The sequence below is a fragment of the Poecilia formosa genome, unplaced genomic scaffold (assembly GCF_000485575.1).
Source record: "Poecilia formosa unplaced genomic scaffold, Poecilia_formosa-5.1.2 Scaffold204, whole genome shotgun sequence".
Classification (NCBI taxonomy): Eukaryota; Metazoa; Chordata; class Actinopteri; order Cyprinodontiformes; family Poeciliidae; genus Poecilia; species Poecilia formosa.
The window spans coordinates 1,060,462-1,077,787 of NW_006800143.1; the positions used below are offsets into that span (position 1 = coordinate 1,060,462).

The following is a 17,326-nucleotide window of genomic DNA, read 5'->3' on the forward strand; positions in this document are numbered from 1 at the left end:
TTTCACAATAATGCACTATATTGTCTTGGTCTAACATGTAAAATCCAAATAAAATACATTGAAGTTTGGGAAGAAAAAAAAAGCCGCTACAAACATTTTTGTACATTTAAAACCACAATTTAGATTTTAGGCCCAGATATTTTTAAAATAACTTTTAAGACTCAAGTATGGGTGCAATAATTGGAAATGTCAGGTTAAAACATGATGTAATGAAGTTTATTGTTTCAATGTAACATAGCTCTAACCCAAATATTACAACACAGGCTTAATCATTAAAGATAACGTATACGATTTAATGCGATTAAAAATGCACAAAGTGTCTAACAGCAGGTCCACCAAGAGATATTGGTGGACCTGCTGAGATACTAGGCTACAAAGTGCTCTTTACTTTAGACCACACCATAAACTATAACTCTGTCATGTGATATATATACAGCAGAAGAGACCTGCTCTGACGAACTCCTTTACTGTCACTTTTATTTTGTTTTATTGCAGCTGATATATGATTGCTGTACGGCACACTTTATGGCACACACTATCCCACACATATATACAGACCGGAGTCCAGAGCCCGGCTGACATCACGAGATGTATGCTGCTCCGGCCGAGGTTATCTGAGAGCCACTGTTACAGCACTGGTGGTGATTTTAGATGACAAAAGCATTAAGACGGTGCAAGTAAATCGACTGAATAAGCGCCTAAAGCCACATCTAAAGCTTTAATATTGTCTCCTTCAGCTGCGTGATAAGTTTCTCGGTTGATAATCATTAGCACGTCACAGTTCACAATCCCCTTAATTTTTTCATCAACGCTATTAACATAAAGCAGCTGAACTGAAGGGAACATTTGCTTTGTTTTCTCCAGCACTCACTGGTTGTTGAGCACATTTACAGCAGGATAAAGACAGGAAGAAGTCCTCTGAAAACTGCAGACTTCAGAATAGATGTTAGAACGTTACAGAAAAGACATGTTCAGGAGTTTAAATGCCGTCTATTCACTCGTAGGTCCTTACAGTACATGTTGTCCAGCAGTAGTTCAACTGGTCCAACCTTTGAACCGTTTGTTATCTACTTCCTCTTCAGTGGGAACCCTCTTTAAATCAAGACAGCTGTGTCAGGCCAATGACATGTCAACACTTTGCTTTTCACTGTTGCTTCATAGATTTTCACTTTGCAAATGGTGAATTTTCTTCAAAATAAGCAGAGAGAAACCCAAAAAAAGTCCAAGCGATCTAGTAGTCTTCTGCTAGATCTTTTCCATTTCCTTGGGGAAAGTTTTATGAGTTTATAGTGACTGATCCATTGCTGAAGACTGACCCTTTGGTGACCTCTGTGCTAACAGTAGACAGTGGGACGATTTCGTACCTATCCACTGGCGCCCAGCAGCGACAGCGCAATACAGTGGACTTAAGCTGCTTCTGGAAGTTGCTGTTGAGGAACCCATAGATGATCGGGTTGACGCAAGTGGAGACCATCGCTGCGAGGTGGCAGAAAGAAAAGATGACGTCATGGCCACAAGACGGGATGGCCTCGTGGTTCCAGTCAAACACCGTGTTGAAGATGTTGAGCGGGAGCCAAGAGAGGGCGAAGGCCACCACGATGGAGATCAGCATGGCGTTGATCCTTGTGGAGCCCTTGTTCTTCTTCTGAGTCGCATTCCTGCCGCGCTCCACCATGTCCTTCCTCTTCCTCAGGCGCAGGTAGACGTGCAGGTAGCAGACCAAGATGAGGGTGAGAGGAAGCAGGTACTGGAAGACAAACAGGGAGGTGGTGTACGCGCGGCGTTTTGGAATGGACGGCCACAGCTCCATGCAAATGAGGTGGTCGCTGACAGGAATGGGGAGGCTGAGGTTCTGGAAAGGCAAGGTAAGTACACTGTACTTTAGGAAAGGCACGGATATTAGGCAGGCCACGATCCAGGTGACGGCCACTGCCACGTGGGACTGGCTCACCAGTGGTTTCCATCCAGTCGGGTGGACGATGAGCTGGTAGCGCTCCATGGCAATGAGGACAAGGGAGAAGATGGAGACAGTAACTGAAATGCACTGGATGAAGGGAGTGAGCTTGCACAGTGTATCGCCGAGGATCCACTGGTCCATCAGTGTGTAGATGATAGTGACTGGGAGGCATATGATGCACATAAGAATATCAGAACAAGATAGGTTGACAATGAAGATGTTGGTAACGTTTTGCATCTCCTTGTGCCGCATGATGACAAAAACCAAGCAGGAGTTTCCGATGAGGCCCACCGCCATCACTATGCTGTAAGCGATGATGAGGAAAGTGGTCCCACTCACTGAGAGCGAGCAGTCCTCCGTGGACTCCCATGGTATCTCTCTCCACAAGGCCTGGTTGTGATTGGTGTTGTGCTGCAGCTCCATGATGTTTCTTGGCTCCCGTCAAAAAAGAGAAGACTAGATGAATTCACTTTGTCACACCTGCTGTTATTATGTCATGAATTTTATTTTCACATTTCAGTGTTTTGTGATCCATAGTTCCGGGTTCATGTTTGTCTTCTTTTTTGTGGCCTAAAGAAAGAAAAAAAAAGTTGATTTGAAACAAATTACATTTGAAAGGGAGTCAGTTTAGGTCTAAGCAGTGAAATCAATGAAATCAATTGCTTTTTTGGGGGCCGAAACAAACCCTGAAAACTCACCAAACTCTGCATAAAATTCACCCTCTATGCAAATTATTGTATTTCAATGGAATCAAAGTGGGCGGGGCCAAATGGTTCAATGTTGTCCTGCTTAATCTAGACATTTGAAATATTAGTGCACAGATAAGATAAGCAAAATGTCTCCTGGAACCGTTTCCTACAACCAATATGAAGTCGGCCATTTTAGTTTGAAAGGTCCTTCTAAAGGGTTGTGGTGATTTTACACTCGTCAAACTTTGACAAACTCTTTCTAGGGATTTTGAGGCATTGGCTTCAAATTTGGTCAAATACAAGCATTTTGAGAGAGGGTCTCAAATATTAGTGAATTTTAACTATTCACATGCAGCTGTGCTCCATAACTCCGTAAATACACAGAGTTCACTGTAATAGTTTATTAGACCTGAACAGTAATTGGAGAACCTAAAATTGCAATGATTGTCTTAATTGTGATTAACACTTTTCTCACTTTGCCTTTTCTCCTACATCATCAAGTTCTCACTACAATTCTTGAGCGTTAGCATCTTGGTCACTAAAGCTGCTGTGGACACAGTAACAAGGAAAGTCAGCACTACTGGCCAAACACATTACCAACAAACTGTTATTAGATCAAAACCTGATCTATTACGTAGAACCAATATTGCCAATATTTTTGAGTCGAGATTCAAGATATTGTATTTTTAATACAACTTAAAATAAAAAAAATTACAAGATTTTCTCTATTTATGCATCAAAACACACATTCCTAACCTTGATCTGAATTTTACAAAATGTCAAAACATAAGAACATAATGTTGACAGGTTTTTATGGACTGGAAATTGTGAGTTCTTAATTTTGATGCAGTTATTCAATAGAGTTGGAAAAAAAAAAGATTTTTCAGCAACTGACTTGCTAGTCACCATTCAGCAAAATAAAGGAAAATCAGTCCTTTTAGCCAATGCATTGGTGCATCTCTAGGTACAACAATTATTTTATTGTACATGGAGTAGTGTGGGTAAAATAGAGAGCATTCAGTGCAATAAACACTTAAAAACTGCCTCTAAATGTAACAGGTGTTTCTTCTGAAGTTTTGCCAGCAAATCAAAACACACATAAATTTACTGCATGTTGTAGTAACAATTGATGAATACATAACTTTGTAATAACTGTATTGATCAATGTGATATAATATTTTGGCACCAGGAGGATTTTTTTTAAGCAATGAGCTGGTGTGATTCATTTTGTCTAGATACCAAGATATCCTGATATTTCTACTCAAGGTTACCAAAGAGGGACTATTTCATACTGACTCAGCTGCTACTACGCATTTCAGGGACAAATTTCATTTTGTGCACATCGGCAGTGGATTCACTATTAGAATAATGGGAACTCTGTGATGGACATTAACAATGTATGTATGCAGATATGAGACTGTGAGGGGAAACACAGATTTTCTCTCTCCTCTTGAGTGCAGACTGTAAGAATAACTGATGTACTCATGGAAGATTATCAAGAAAGAAAAACAAAACAAACAAAAAAAAATAGATTTTGCGCCAGTGCTATAATAGCTCGCTGATTTCGATTTCCATCACAATAAAGGGGATAATCATTGCACTTTCATTGGCAATCATTTCCTATTGCTGTGTTCTTTCCTTTTGACGGCGAGAATCTATTTTCTATCTCCCCCATAAAGAACAATGTTCCCAGTGACAGCAGCACACATGGTCTTTACAGGCACCCACTGTATAAATTAATGTAGTGGAACACATCGCAGAAATACAGTCCGGTTTCATTAAACCAGGACTAAGAGCATCTGATTATTGTGCACAGATATCTTTATTTGTGTGCACATTTCTAAGAGTGGATGCACAGCCCTAAAATCATTACTGATTAGCTGATACGATCTGCCCATGGCTCCATTCCCCCAGAATATTAGTTTTGCAACACAGCTATGCAAACAGAATTATATCTGCGGGATTTATCATATTTAACAGATGACTCCTTAACAATGATAAATGTTGACAGGTGGGACATTAATGGCTTGTGGCCGTCTCTGTTATGAGCTGTAATGACCTATTAGGATGTGCTGTTTCATTTGTGGTGATTAGCCTGAGTGTTCCTCATCAAAGGAGCACAAGCACAAAACAAGTTCAAGTACAATTTAAAATCCTTTCCTCAAGAAGCCCAAAAACAATTAAAAAAAAATAAAATAAAATCTGGAGCTTAACCCGGCCAGATTTCTGCTTGCTTGTGCGGCTGGTACTTGGACAGCGCAGCCTTGATGCTGATTATTTACAGCAGAATTTGTTCATTTAAAGTGATGCAGTGCTGTGTGTTGTGTCTGCTGCCAGATAAAAACAAGGAAATTTACAAAAGCAATCACTGTGAAGCTTAAAAGAGATTGCACCATTAACGACACAAGTGATTTGCAATTTTAATAAAGAAATTAAACCTGATAGTGGAAAAAAAACAAAACATTAATACATAGATGCATTTAGTTTGATGTATTTTTAAAATATTTTTAAGAATATACCAAGAAATGGAATAAATAAATAAAATCACCTCAGAAATACATGAAAAGATGAAGAGAGAGGAAAGTGTTGCATGTGTGACCTACCCGCTGTCCTGGATCCGCGGTCCGTCTGCAACAGTGTGGAGTCTGCTCGCTCCGAGGCGGACCTTTTAAAGCTCCGGGGGCAGGTAGGGGACCCTCCTGAGTCGGGGAGGAGACGCAACACTATTTCCACTTAGGGACCTGATGAATGGTCACTGAATGGGAGCCACTTGCACTTTTAGCGAGCTTTGTGGAAAACAATGTGACCAGAAGGGAAAACAAAGAAAAGAACAACTCCCATAATTAAATGTACTTATAGGTAAATATGTATGTACCCGGGGAAAAAAGGAGTCCTAAAGCTTTGCGGCGATATATTAGAAATAGATTAAAAGCGCTTCTAAACCAGTATTAAAATGCTCAGTTATCATATTAGTAAACGAAATAATGCCATTCTTACCGCAGTCTTGTTGTCCTGTGGGACTCTGCTGTGCTCCAGGTGAGCTGTGTCGGTGGAGCAGAAGGTGTACGTCCTGCCAGGATCCCGGACAGGAGCTGAGGTTTCTCTTAAAGCGCCCTCATCGTGCCTCAGACTCTGGCGGGGATGTAGCTGACTGACTGGGAACATCTTACATAATAACTTCTGCGAGGCTCGCACGCGCGCGCCAACGCGCGAACACCCGGGTCGCAGCAGCAGTCTCCCCAGCTTGCGCGCGCGCGCGCGTACACACACCACACGGGGCCAATGAGGAAATTGAGTTGTGTGAAAATTGCAGGCTGAGCATGGTGGGCTTCACCCACCTGAAGCTCGGAAAGGCATTAGTGGTGACATTAGAGAAAAGGGACTGAGGTCAACGATGAACCCTAGTGGGAAGGCTCTAATCTACAGCTAATGTAATATTTATATAGGACTTTAGAGTGCAAGCTGTGAAAGCTACCTCCAGTACCTTCCAGACATTTTAAATGCCCACCCACATACATTTTAAAATACCTTATTGATCCTAATCAATATATGAATAAATATATACACACAAGGTCTGTATATTTCTCTATAAAGTCGTTAAGCAACCCTTCACTGCAGCACATGACGCTTTTCTAACTATATATTTCTAACTATATACCAATCTATCCATTGTGCATGATGTTTGATGAAGAAAGCTCCAGCTGGATAGTGGACTCAGTGTAAATAGTACACTATTATGTCTATAAAGAATGGAGTCATAATAATAAACTTGACGGCAGCAGCTATTAAATGTCAGATTTATTATTTTAAAGCATCCTAATTCTACAAACGCTAAAAAAACACCTATGAAATACATGAAAAGCTGGACAGAGAGGACAGTGTTGCGTGTGAAATTTGCAACACTTTGCAAATTTGATACAAATAAATTTCAGTGTTTGTATCAAACACTACAAAAGCAGCGTTTGATACATTTTAAGTTTCGCGTTGACATTTGATCGTCACTTATTGAGTTATTTTATCTGTAAGCAAAACATATTAACGTCTCTTTGGCACATGAGCCTTGCAAGACCCTGATCCCTGTAGCGCCTCCCTTTGGGTGTCGGACCCTATGGGTTGGAAGTTACATGACATTAAATTTGTTTTTGGTATGTAGTTAGCACATACCAAATGAGTGTGGTAATATTTAATATGAGTGTTTTAAATGAGTATGTGCATGATTTTTGTCAATACAATTAGACGTGACAAATTTGTTTCTATCTTTGGCTGCATGGAAGATCAGTTTTCATCAGTGGTGCATTCAGTAAGAGGATTGTTGGTCTATATTTTGTAGTGTTTGCATGCTCTCCCTGATCTTTCATGGGTTTTCTGTACAACTTTGAACACCAGGATCCATTGACATGTGTATTTTAGATGTTTCTGAGACATGCAGGACAGATGCCAGTGTCTAAGAGCCAAAAACAATTCTGCCTACTTCTCATTCCTTACTTCTGATCCCTGCTAATGTTGATTCTTAGCACCCAGCAGGAGTACACACAAAGCAGATCTAGCCGGGTGTGTTTGAGTGATCTTTTCATACTTCATTACTCAGATGTGGGTCTTTTTTTTTCTTAATTACTGAACAGCTATTAATGAAAGGAATCACAGACTTAGTTATGCGATGCTCAGAACTACACCACACACTTCCTCACTCCCATAACACCTAAAAACACATTTGAAATACACTAAGTTGAATAAATATTCAGATTCCTTTGTATTTTTGGTCACCAGCAGAGGCACTTTGTAAGAAGTTGCTAATCAAGAGTGTGTTCCCAGTTCAGGATAACCCACTGAAGTTCTGTCCTTTAAAGTAGTAACAATTTAGAGCCGTTTCTATTACAGGCAGAGTGAGCACCGTTGGTTAAATATGTATCAGAATTTTATACATACAGTACATTACAGAATGAACTGTAGTTTGTGACGTTGCATGTCAAAGAATTTCAGAGGCTTTCCTTCCTTCCATTGTTTTTTAGTCTAAAATGGCTACCTAGTGTCACGATTTTTATCACTTGCTTCATCTTCCACAATATTGTAATATTTGCAAAGATTATTTCCACGCAGACTCCATCGAACATGCTGCACTTGAGGAAATAAAACAAACAACATGCAGCGCTGTCTGCATCTCTACCATCATTTTCTCATAAAGACCAAATGAAACATCTTTGCGATGCAAGTCCCCCGTTCACATCCCTCTGCCGCTAACACCTTGTACTATTTTAAAGCCCATTTCTTGCACCTCCTGTGAATGTGCGACAGATTGTTAACTGCTTCTTCACACTGTCCCCACACACTCCTGTTTTAAGTGGAGGCTGTTGGAGGGAACAGTAATAGCCGTTTGTCTGAGAGGCAGAGCGGCGAAATGACTTGCCACCAACAACAACAGCTCCGTGGGTGTTTGCTCGAAGAAGAGGCACGGGCATCGAGTCGCTCGAGATGACGCTTCTGCGAGTTTTTAGATTGAGGCAGGGATGCAAATACAGGACGGGTGGAAATTATTGGATGGGTTGGAGTTTAATGAAAAACCGTCGGACATGCCGGGACGCAGCTGTGTGTCTTCCCTGGTGCAATCAGTGCTACTGTCACTCACTTTGTGATTTTTCTGTGAAAGGCCGTTGTTTTGGCCACGGAAAAAATGGGTGAAGCAATTCCTTTGAAAGCTTGACATCCCTCGGTCATGAAATTGTATGTTTGACGGCGTGTCCAGCACTTCCACATAATTGAAACGCGACATCTCGGGTCAACACAAGAAATTGTGGCCAGAGAAGTTTTTTGGACAACTTCTTCCAAGGCATTTTTTTTTCTTGCACATTCGTCAAGTGGAGCATTTGACTGCTAAAAACACTTAGAGCTCTTTAATTTCCGTTTAGTACGGAATCTGCTGTGACCATATTTGGATCCAACGAGAGGCCCCTGTTACGTAAGGCACTTGCACGAGCAGTTCTTGTGGGAAAATTGCTAACAACGTTTTTTGCGGGAGTGGCAGTGTGCATCAATAAAGTGCTTCGCCCCATTAACAATGAATTTTTCCTTCCGCTCCAGCTCCTCAAATGTGTGTTTTATAGTGACTGGGGAGCCCTCGAAGGCGCATATTTGTGTTTTTGTAATTCCGCAGCCTGTTTTATGTGTGTGATTTATTTCTGTTGTTCAGACGGAGCTCTGCAATAATTTTCCAGAAAGGAAGGAAGAAAGACCAACTGATGGAGAGAAAATAAATGTTATTATATTATTGTCAATTAGTGAGGTATTAAAACAGGCCTGGTGCAGACAGAGGGCCTTTTTGAGGCACATTCAGGTTGGAAATGTTGCCCGTAGGTATTAGATAATTATAGTTTTAGTTCAGAAGCATTCTATTTCTCAATATAACAAACAAAAATATATGCTCATCAGAAGAAATAAATGGCTTACCAGGACATTGCAAAGTCTTTTTGAATAATAAAGCTGCTGGTGGATGAAACATTGGAATTAGGGTTGGATAAGGGTTGAAATTAGGTCTAGATAGATAAATATGGGTTCATCCACAACCAGAATGAAACAGTTCTCCTTATAAACAAATAAAAACATGAGGTTTCCACAGAAAGACATATTTTACTTTAGATTTAAAGGTGCAATATCATGTATTTTCCAGGCATGTGGTCCCATTTTATAGCACAGTCAAGTAATTCTGTTACCTTCAGTTGTTATAAAAATGTTACATATATCAGATATGACTCAAAAGAAATGTGACCTTGTCATTTAACGCCTTGAAATTGGGCTTCTGTCTCTTTAAAAGCTTCTGCTCTTTCTGAAATTCACAACATCACTCCTCTATTAACCCTTTAACAATGTTTTTACCGGTGTTGGACTGAGAAGTAGCTTGTATAACGAGGCGTTTGCTAATCGTTGCTGGCTAGTCTGAATAAGCCGAGCGGGGGAATCGTGGGGCAGGGCTGTTCTGCGAGGCGGACGCTCAGAATACGCAGCTCTGGGGTGGAGGATCTTCTGTAGACAAAGATCCACAAGGAAGAGATTATTTTCAGGCGTTGTTCAGAAAAGAAAGAAGCCCGAAGCCCGGTTCGCTGTTCTCATCTCAGTGTTGGATCCCTTTAAATCCAGCAACATCTTAGAATCTGCAGCTCATCTTCTTGTTTTTGGTGTCATGCCTTAAACTGTGACACAGTCCTCCCTGCAGTATTACAGCTTCCTGCATGAACCAAAGTTGAAGTGATCCTTGACATCATCACAGCAACACAGTTCTTTATGTCCCTTGGGGCTTTAAATAACCCGAGCCAAGAACAAATGCCACAGTGCCTCAGGTAGAGCGGGATGACAAACAACCTTCGGTGGCACAGATCAAATGTGACACAGAGCTCACCCTGATGCTCTTCTCGTAAAATGTGGCTTTTGGTTGCAGTGTGTCCTGCTTAGTTACACAAGGGAAACCCCTGTTAATCACGGTTGACTGTGCTGTTCCCTTAGGAGAGAATCAATGTCTTTATAGAAACGATGAATCGAATGTCTGCCTGTACGGTAGCCGTCTCATTTGTTGCAGTAAACCTGTTCAGCAGATTGAGTCGATGAGTACTAGGAACCTTTCTAGGAACACTAGAAAATGCAGTTTTAGTGACAATAAAACAGAACAAGATCAGGGGCACTAACCGACCTGAACGACATTTGTTATCGCGCTGCAGCAGAATTTATCAGGGGGTGATTGTTGCTGCAGGGCAACAATCGGTTCTAGAAGTTGATGTGAAGAAAAAAAAATGTTCAGACGAAGGATCTGAGATGCTCAAACTGTGACTGCTTGACAGCTGGGTCAGCAAATGTCAAAAAAAAAAAGTGCAGTATCTCATATAACTGGTTTACAAGGGAGCAACTGGAACAGACTCTCCACAAGAGACTTTTGCTGACCAAAAGAAATCTTTCAAAAATATTCACACCTCACTCCTGTTGATGACACTTTAGATATAAATAGGATTTTTAACTTAGACTAGGACATAACTGTAAACAAAAATGAAAATGATGCATATTTGATTTTTTTTTTCATTTAAATGAAAGGTGTACCATAAGTATTCATGCATCTTTAGTCCAATACCCTGAAACAGAATCCAGTCTCCTGCAAGAGTCACCAGGACTTTTAAATAGTTCACATTTTTGTTACGTATTCTCAGTTTTTGTGAAGGCCTCAGTCTTTTGGTTATTTAACAAAATCAATGGAAACCAGAAGTTTACACACATTACATAAAAAAATACACATACACCTTTTATTCTCACTGCCTGCCTCAAATTAACTCAAACGTGTCAGGTAACCAATCAGAAGTTTCCAAGTCCATGACGTCATCATCTGGGCTTTCCTTGGTTATTCAAAGATGTAGTAATTATTCTGCATTCAAACTTCTCATTTTGAAGACATTAATAAATAAATCTGACATATTCTCATTATAGTGTCATTTACCAAATAAAAATTAATTTAGTGCTTCCAACTGACCTATAAGGAAAAACAAGTTTCATCTGATTTAGACAGCGAGAGAAAGAAGTGTATGTGCTTTTTATTTGACATACATAAACTTCTGGTTTCACTGTCCTGTGCTTTTTCTTTTTGTACAAACTCTGTGTCTCTGATTTAACTGTCCTTCACTTTGTACCAGAAGCTCATTCTTGTGAGCCTTTCTGCGACAAGAAATCGATCGCAGCGAGGCCGAAACACACCAGAAATCTCTCAGCCGTGTGCCGACACCACTTGGCTGAGTTTCTGACTTTCCTTGAGACAGGAGGAAAAGGAGTCTAAAATCAGATTGTGGGCATTGGTTGCTGAGAACACTTTATTTTTTTTCTAGCCCATTGCTAATAGTCTTGGGAGATCGGTGGGTGTTCTTTTTCTTTTTTGTTGAAATATTGAGCTTTGGAGTGGGTTGTTTTTGGACATTGCTCATTCTGTACATTGCTCATTTTTTTCTAAAGGGGAACAACTCTCTTATAAGCTGACTGCAGTCTTATCTGAAAGTACTGTGATTCTGAGTAATTCACCAAAGTTTCACCACTTTTTGTTCACAGGACAACCATGTCGGATTTTAAGGTCAGGGCTCTTGAGGTTTCTGCGACTTTGAAAGTCAAAAATCCATCTTCGCGTGCATTCCAGTGGATTTTGCATGCTGGGAAATTGACTGTTCCCATATTGGAGTTCAAAAGCAGTTCTCTAGTGGGCTTACCGCTAATTATAAATAGCATTTAAAATTGGAAGCAGGAGTGAGCTGCTTAAACTTTAACTTTATGGATTCCTTTGTGGAGAAGTTTAAAGACGGGTTAGGTCACAGAACAATGTCTTAAGGTCTGAAAGCTCACAGAGAACCGTCCATCCATCCAATACTGAAACACTAAACACAGCTCCAAAGCAACAAGTGGCTGCTTAGACCCTCCACTGCGTTTCTTAGTAACTTTGGCCAAAAATTATAAAGAATCAAGCAATGTTTAAAATTATGGCGATAATAAATAAATTACTACCTATTAGTGTTTCTAACTCTATGATTTGAAGTAATGGATTTTTTTACATCATATATATAGTCAATATTTTTACTATATCTAAAATATAGTAAAAGTGTAAAAAGAAAATGTACACATTCCTTTTATGGAGAAGTTTGGTCTTTTTCAAAAAAGTAGAAGTTGCTCTTTTTAGTCCTTTAGAATATATTAAGATGTTGTAAAAAAAATAAAAAAAGGGGGGGACTTTCTTTTTTTTCTTTTTTTTGTTTGGTTTTGTTTTGTTTTGTTTGGAAGGGTCATATAACTTCTGTAGCTTTTGTAGCTCAGCTAGACTGAAGGCAAAAATGGCTCTTAGAGTCATAAAGGTCGATGACCCCTGACCTAAGCAGACAGGACGAGTAAGGAAAGTGTCAACCAGAGAAGCAACCAAGAGACCCACTGTAAGTAAATGAGCTGCAGACTACCACAGTTCAGGTAGGAGTATTTCCTGACAACTATCAGGCCACAATTCTGGGAAATAGCTTTGGTAAAATGCAATCAAAATTGAACTTTTGGCCTGAGCATAACCTCTGTTTTTACCACAATGAGCCCTGGTGGTGGCAGCATTATGCTGTGAAGATACATTTCTTCAGAACGGACATAGAAGCCGGTCAAGGTTGATGGGAAGACGGATGGAGCTAAAAACGATACCGAGAAATTCAAAGCGAATGGTTTTAGATCATATCCGTATGTTTCAGTGGGACCAGTCAAAGTCCAGACAAAAATTGGTCCAGAATTCGAGGATTCAATCTGACTGAGTTTCTTTAGACACATCACTGAAAGCAGTTTCTTCTTGTTTCCTGTTGACAACCAAGCAGAAATCCCTCTAACAGAACAGACACAGCTGAGGAAAATGCACATAGGGTATTTTAATGCTCAATGTGCATTAAAATAAGTAAATAGGTTAAACATGATATGACTGAGGTCTAATAAAAGAGAATTGGATTAGTGTCTCTAATCCTTCCCTTTTTAATACATATAAATGCCCACCATGCCCTTCCTGTTTCCTTGGACCGCATGAGCGTTCATCTGGGCTCTGAACACATCCGCAGTCGCTCTCTTCTGTCCCGCCTCGCTTCTGGCTCAGCGGTTTCCCCTCGTGTGATTCAGAATTTACAACTACGTCGTCACCGCGAGCCAGGATGGTGGATGTCGCACCCCCAAAAATAGCCCCTGTGCCTGCATCAAGAGGTGAAAAGTGGCGGAGGGGGGCACACGCCCAGACACATATGGCAGACAAGATCCCTTTACTCTTTTAGGTCATTCCAGTTAAAATTAGTCTAAATCATTATTGGGATATTTTCAAATTCTCACAGTAAATCCACACCGATCAGTGCTTAATGTTCTGTCTGTGTCTCGCCTTGCAGCGGCGGCGAAGGGAAAAGGTTCGTGACACAGACCTGTCCTCTCTTTGGAGAGCTGCTGTCAAGACTGAGTCCGACCCAGCAATCTGGCGCTATCATGTCCTCGCTTGCTGTCTTGTGTAATATGTTCCCCTGTGAGATGCCCAGTTTCCTGGTGCGTGTGTGGTGGGCCATGTGTGAAAAAGTGATCATTCCTCATTCTGTTTCTTCACACACACACGCACACACACACACACACACACACACACACACACACACATGCAAAAAAAGAAAAACTATTCCAACTGAGATTGGTGCAATCTTTAAATGAAGAAGAGGGGAGAAAAAAAATCCTCCCTATATCAACAATCACTGATGCTGTAGAGAAGCAAACACTGTAGGTAGTATTAAATATTTTAGCAGCATTTGGTTTGCTTTTTCTGCCTCCCCCTGTTAGGAGGAAAATTTCTCAGCCTTATTTTGTACAAAGACTCTGACCTCGAGAGACAAAACCAAGGGAAGAAGGAGACCCCTCTTTTTCGGCTGACTTAGGAGCTGACATTATGGTCAGGCAATAAGCGTCAGCCAGTTCCTATTTAATTTGAAGCAACACATTTTCTTGCTGAATACAGACAACATATTTTGCAATTTATTTCTCCACAACTTCCGGGCCGTCCAAGAAGAAGAAGAAGAAGACATTCTCACAGAATCGATTTGAATAAATACAAAGAGGGAAATCTCCTTGAGTTCCCATTTTGGTTTCAAGCTTTGACTCACCTGGCGGCTGCTGTCGGTCGGCGGTGCTGGAAGTTGTGTTTATAAGACTTTGGTTTGGGGGGAATTGATTGCCTTTCCTTACAATCACCAGGCTGCACGGGGGAAATATTGTGCGCTGCAGCTGCACCTTAGTCACTTAAAATGATCCCTTCAGCTTGTGAATCGTAGATAGGGCGAGTACGTGTGATGAAGTGCGCACGGTTCGCTCCTGCTCTTTTATGAGCCATACATTCAGGAGTTGACATGTTCACGTTGTCAGTTCATTTACCTTTTCTCTTGATTATTCAAACAAAGCGTGCTACTCCGCGGAGTGACTGTGTAAAATTAATGCGCACTCTTTACGGCCATGCATGCTTATTAATTTTGGACTTTTAATAACTGACTGGAACGTTCTTTGCTCAACGTGGAGCGATCATATACACCAAACAGCTTCCATGAGTTTTAAAAACAACAGCTGAGTTCACAAGTATGAATTCATGGTGAGTTTTCTCTAAAACCCACACACCATCAAAATTATTATTATTCCTGCATTTCCAGTATGTTTTTAAAACTGTCACTATGTGACAGTATAACATGAAGACAGATAATGTGTAAAAATAATAATAAAAAAAATAAAAATCCAGCTCCCCACCTCCTTCCTGAGCAGTCTGAAAACTTCGGAGCACCGCTCCAGATCAAAAACAACCAATCAGAGCCAGGAGGAGGGTCTTAGCGCTTTCAATCATCCTGGTGAACAAACTACACAATGTGCTAATGGCAAGAAATAACCATTCCAGGAAAACTGTTAATCCGACGTCATTGGCGGCCATGCTAACTAGCTTTAGCATTCATGAGAGGCTGTGGCTTGAGGAACTAGCCTAGCCTATAGGAGAGAGGAATGAGCAGCATGTATAAGAGGATGAATGATAGCGCTAAGAACCTCCCCCTGGCTCTGACTGGTTGTTTTTGACGGACCAGTGTATTTCATGCAGCTGACAGCAAATCCATAAGGAGAAGGACAAGGAGCTTGATTTTTTTTCACCATGTTTGGATGAGTGAAAATCCTGGACTTACACACTTAGACACTAGGAGGTGCTAGAGCGCCTGCTCTTTGTCCTCTGGACAAAAAAGTTCCCTTATGAAATCTTTGTTTTCTAATTCTTACTGTGTACTGTGTGTGGCCAAAAACATATATATGATTAATCATTTGAAATTGTTATATATATACATGAACAAAAAAAAGGAATTATCACTTTTGTTTCTACTTGAGAAAATGCCTGTGCACACTAAGTCAAAGTTTTTCTCTGACTTTTCATTGATTTTATTTCCCTAAGATTGTTCATCCGTGGTGAAAGAACATTTCATTGAAACTATATACATTATAGCTGTTGCTTTGCTTTGTACATTTCAGCATTAAAAGTTTCAGTGGCAGAAAATATAGAGAGATCCAGGCCAACTAACCATCACCAGTGGAGCTCCGCTGTCCCAAACTAATCAGCTGTATTGTCCTTTGGTCTGCCAGCTTCTTTTCTTATCAGATGCAGCGAACAGAGGCTATTTTGTTGCACATGGCTGGCACATTCACTTTCTCATAAAAGCCCGCTGCATGGCTTGTTAGGGCTCATTGTGCTCTCGGCATATGCTGTACCTGTCCTTTCTAAAGATGCTCAAAAATGGCACCTTGGAATAATCTCCCGTAGTAATGACTTAGGCTTTGAAGTTTGTTGTGTTTTTTTTTTTCCTTTTTTTTCCTTTGGAAAAAAAAATAAAGCTAAAAGAGTTGATTAGGTTTTGTGTTTGTTGAAAATCGTGGCGGAGGCAGTGTTCTGTTTCTCTGTAAGCCTCTATTCGTAGCCTCCATTTTCCAGTCCTTTGCTTGGTAGAAGCTGACAGCTCATTCCGTAAATGCTACCTACTTTGTTTTCATTTGTCATTGCTGTCCCGTGGACTGCGGTGCCCCCTCTGCACAGCCCTCTGCTGATGAAAGGTGATGCGCTGCTAATGCACTGGAATGCTGCACTCTCAGTAATGGCCGGGCTTTTTTTTTTTTTTTTTGTGAAATCAGGGTCCAACAGAACCCACTGCTGTGGTCTCCTCACACAGCATCCTGTGATCAAGTAACCCTAATCAGCCACAAATGCGTGAAAACGAACTGGGATGTTCGTAGCTACAGTCACGACAGATTTTGCATAATGTCACATTTGCTGCTTTCCATCCTACACCAGCAGCAGTGCAGCAGGCACTTTTTTGGTTGGTTGGTGGAGCAGTGCAGGAAGAAGAAAAAGTGTTTTGATTTGCCGTCTAATGTGTTTGGTGGCTCCTGTCAAAAACATCTATGCGTCCAAGACAAAAAGTCCACCCCTTGCCTCCCTTTCGGTTTTTCCTGGCGTGATACGCTGCAGTTTACATCGGACGGGAAAATGGATCAAGTGATGGATCATTCCAACTGTGTTTATGCAACCAGAGAGAGGAAAGAAAAAATCTCTGCATGTCAGGAAGTGATGTACGCAAATCGAAGTCACAACATAAGATGAATGGAGCTGTAAAGCCTAAGCAAGGCGGAAGCCAGTGTTATTTATATATATGTGTGTATGTGTATGTGTGTGCGTGTGTCTGTGTAAAAAAGCCATAATGACCAAAGCTGCCTCAGAAAATCTACCAAGCTGCTGTTATTGATGTGGAAAACAACATATGGGGGGGGAATGATAGTGAGTTTCCAGAAGCATTCATACTTTTTGAACTTTCACACATTGTCACTTTAGAGCCACAAACTTCAATGTAGTTTCTTGAGTTTTTATGTGATAGACCAACACAAGTAGTGTGTAATTATAAATTAGAAGGATTAGGATAAATGTTTCAGGCTTTAGTGGCAGGAGAGAGAAGGGAACGAATGACCTGAGGCCAGGAATCGAACCCAGGCCAGTTGCATTGAGGACAACAGCCTCTGGACTTTGTGTGTGCATACTACCCACTGAACCACACAACACCCATGTTTTATGAATCTTTTTTTTTCCTAGGTTTTGTTGGCTCTAGTGGCTTTTATTTGAAAG

The 17,326-nt window shown here is 40.8% G+C and overlaps 1 protein-coding gene across 2 annotated transcripts; it reads right to left on the reverse strand.

Moving 5' to 3' along the window:
* Positions 1 to 189: 189 nt before the first annotated feature.
* LOC103148406 (neuropeptide Y receptor type 4-like) lies at positions 190 to 10,177 on the reverse strand. Of its 2 annotated transcripts, XM_007567159.2 has the most exons (3): positions 5,644 to 5,898; positions 5,250 to 5,432; positions 190 to 2,527 (listed from the first exon to the last, which is right to left on the reverse strand). In XM_007567159.2, exon 3 carries the CDS (start codon positions 2,378 to 2,380, stop codon positions 1,277 to 1,279), a length of 1,104 nt encoding a protein of 367 aa, XP_007567221.1. In that variant the 5' UTR covers positions 2,381 to 2,527; positions 5,250 to 5,432; positions 5,644 to 5,898; the 3' UTR covers positions 190 to 1,276. The 2 variants fall into 2 exon arrangements, with proteins under 2 accessions (XP_007567221.1, XP_016534688.1); XM_016679202.1 differs by lacking the exons at positions 5,250 to 5,432; positions 5,644 to 5,898 and adding an exon at positions 10,164 to 10,177 and having other exon boundaries at positions 190 to 2,426.
* Positions 10,178 to 17,326: the final 7,149 nt, after the last annotated feature.

Coding starts and splice junctions, on each gene's coding strand:
- LOC103148406 (XM_016679202.1), bottom strand. CDS start 2,380: ATGGAGCTGCAGCACAACACCAATCACAACCAGGCCTTGTGGAGAGAG.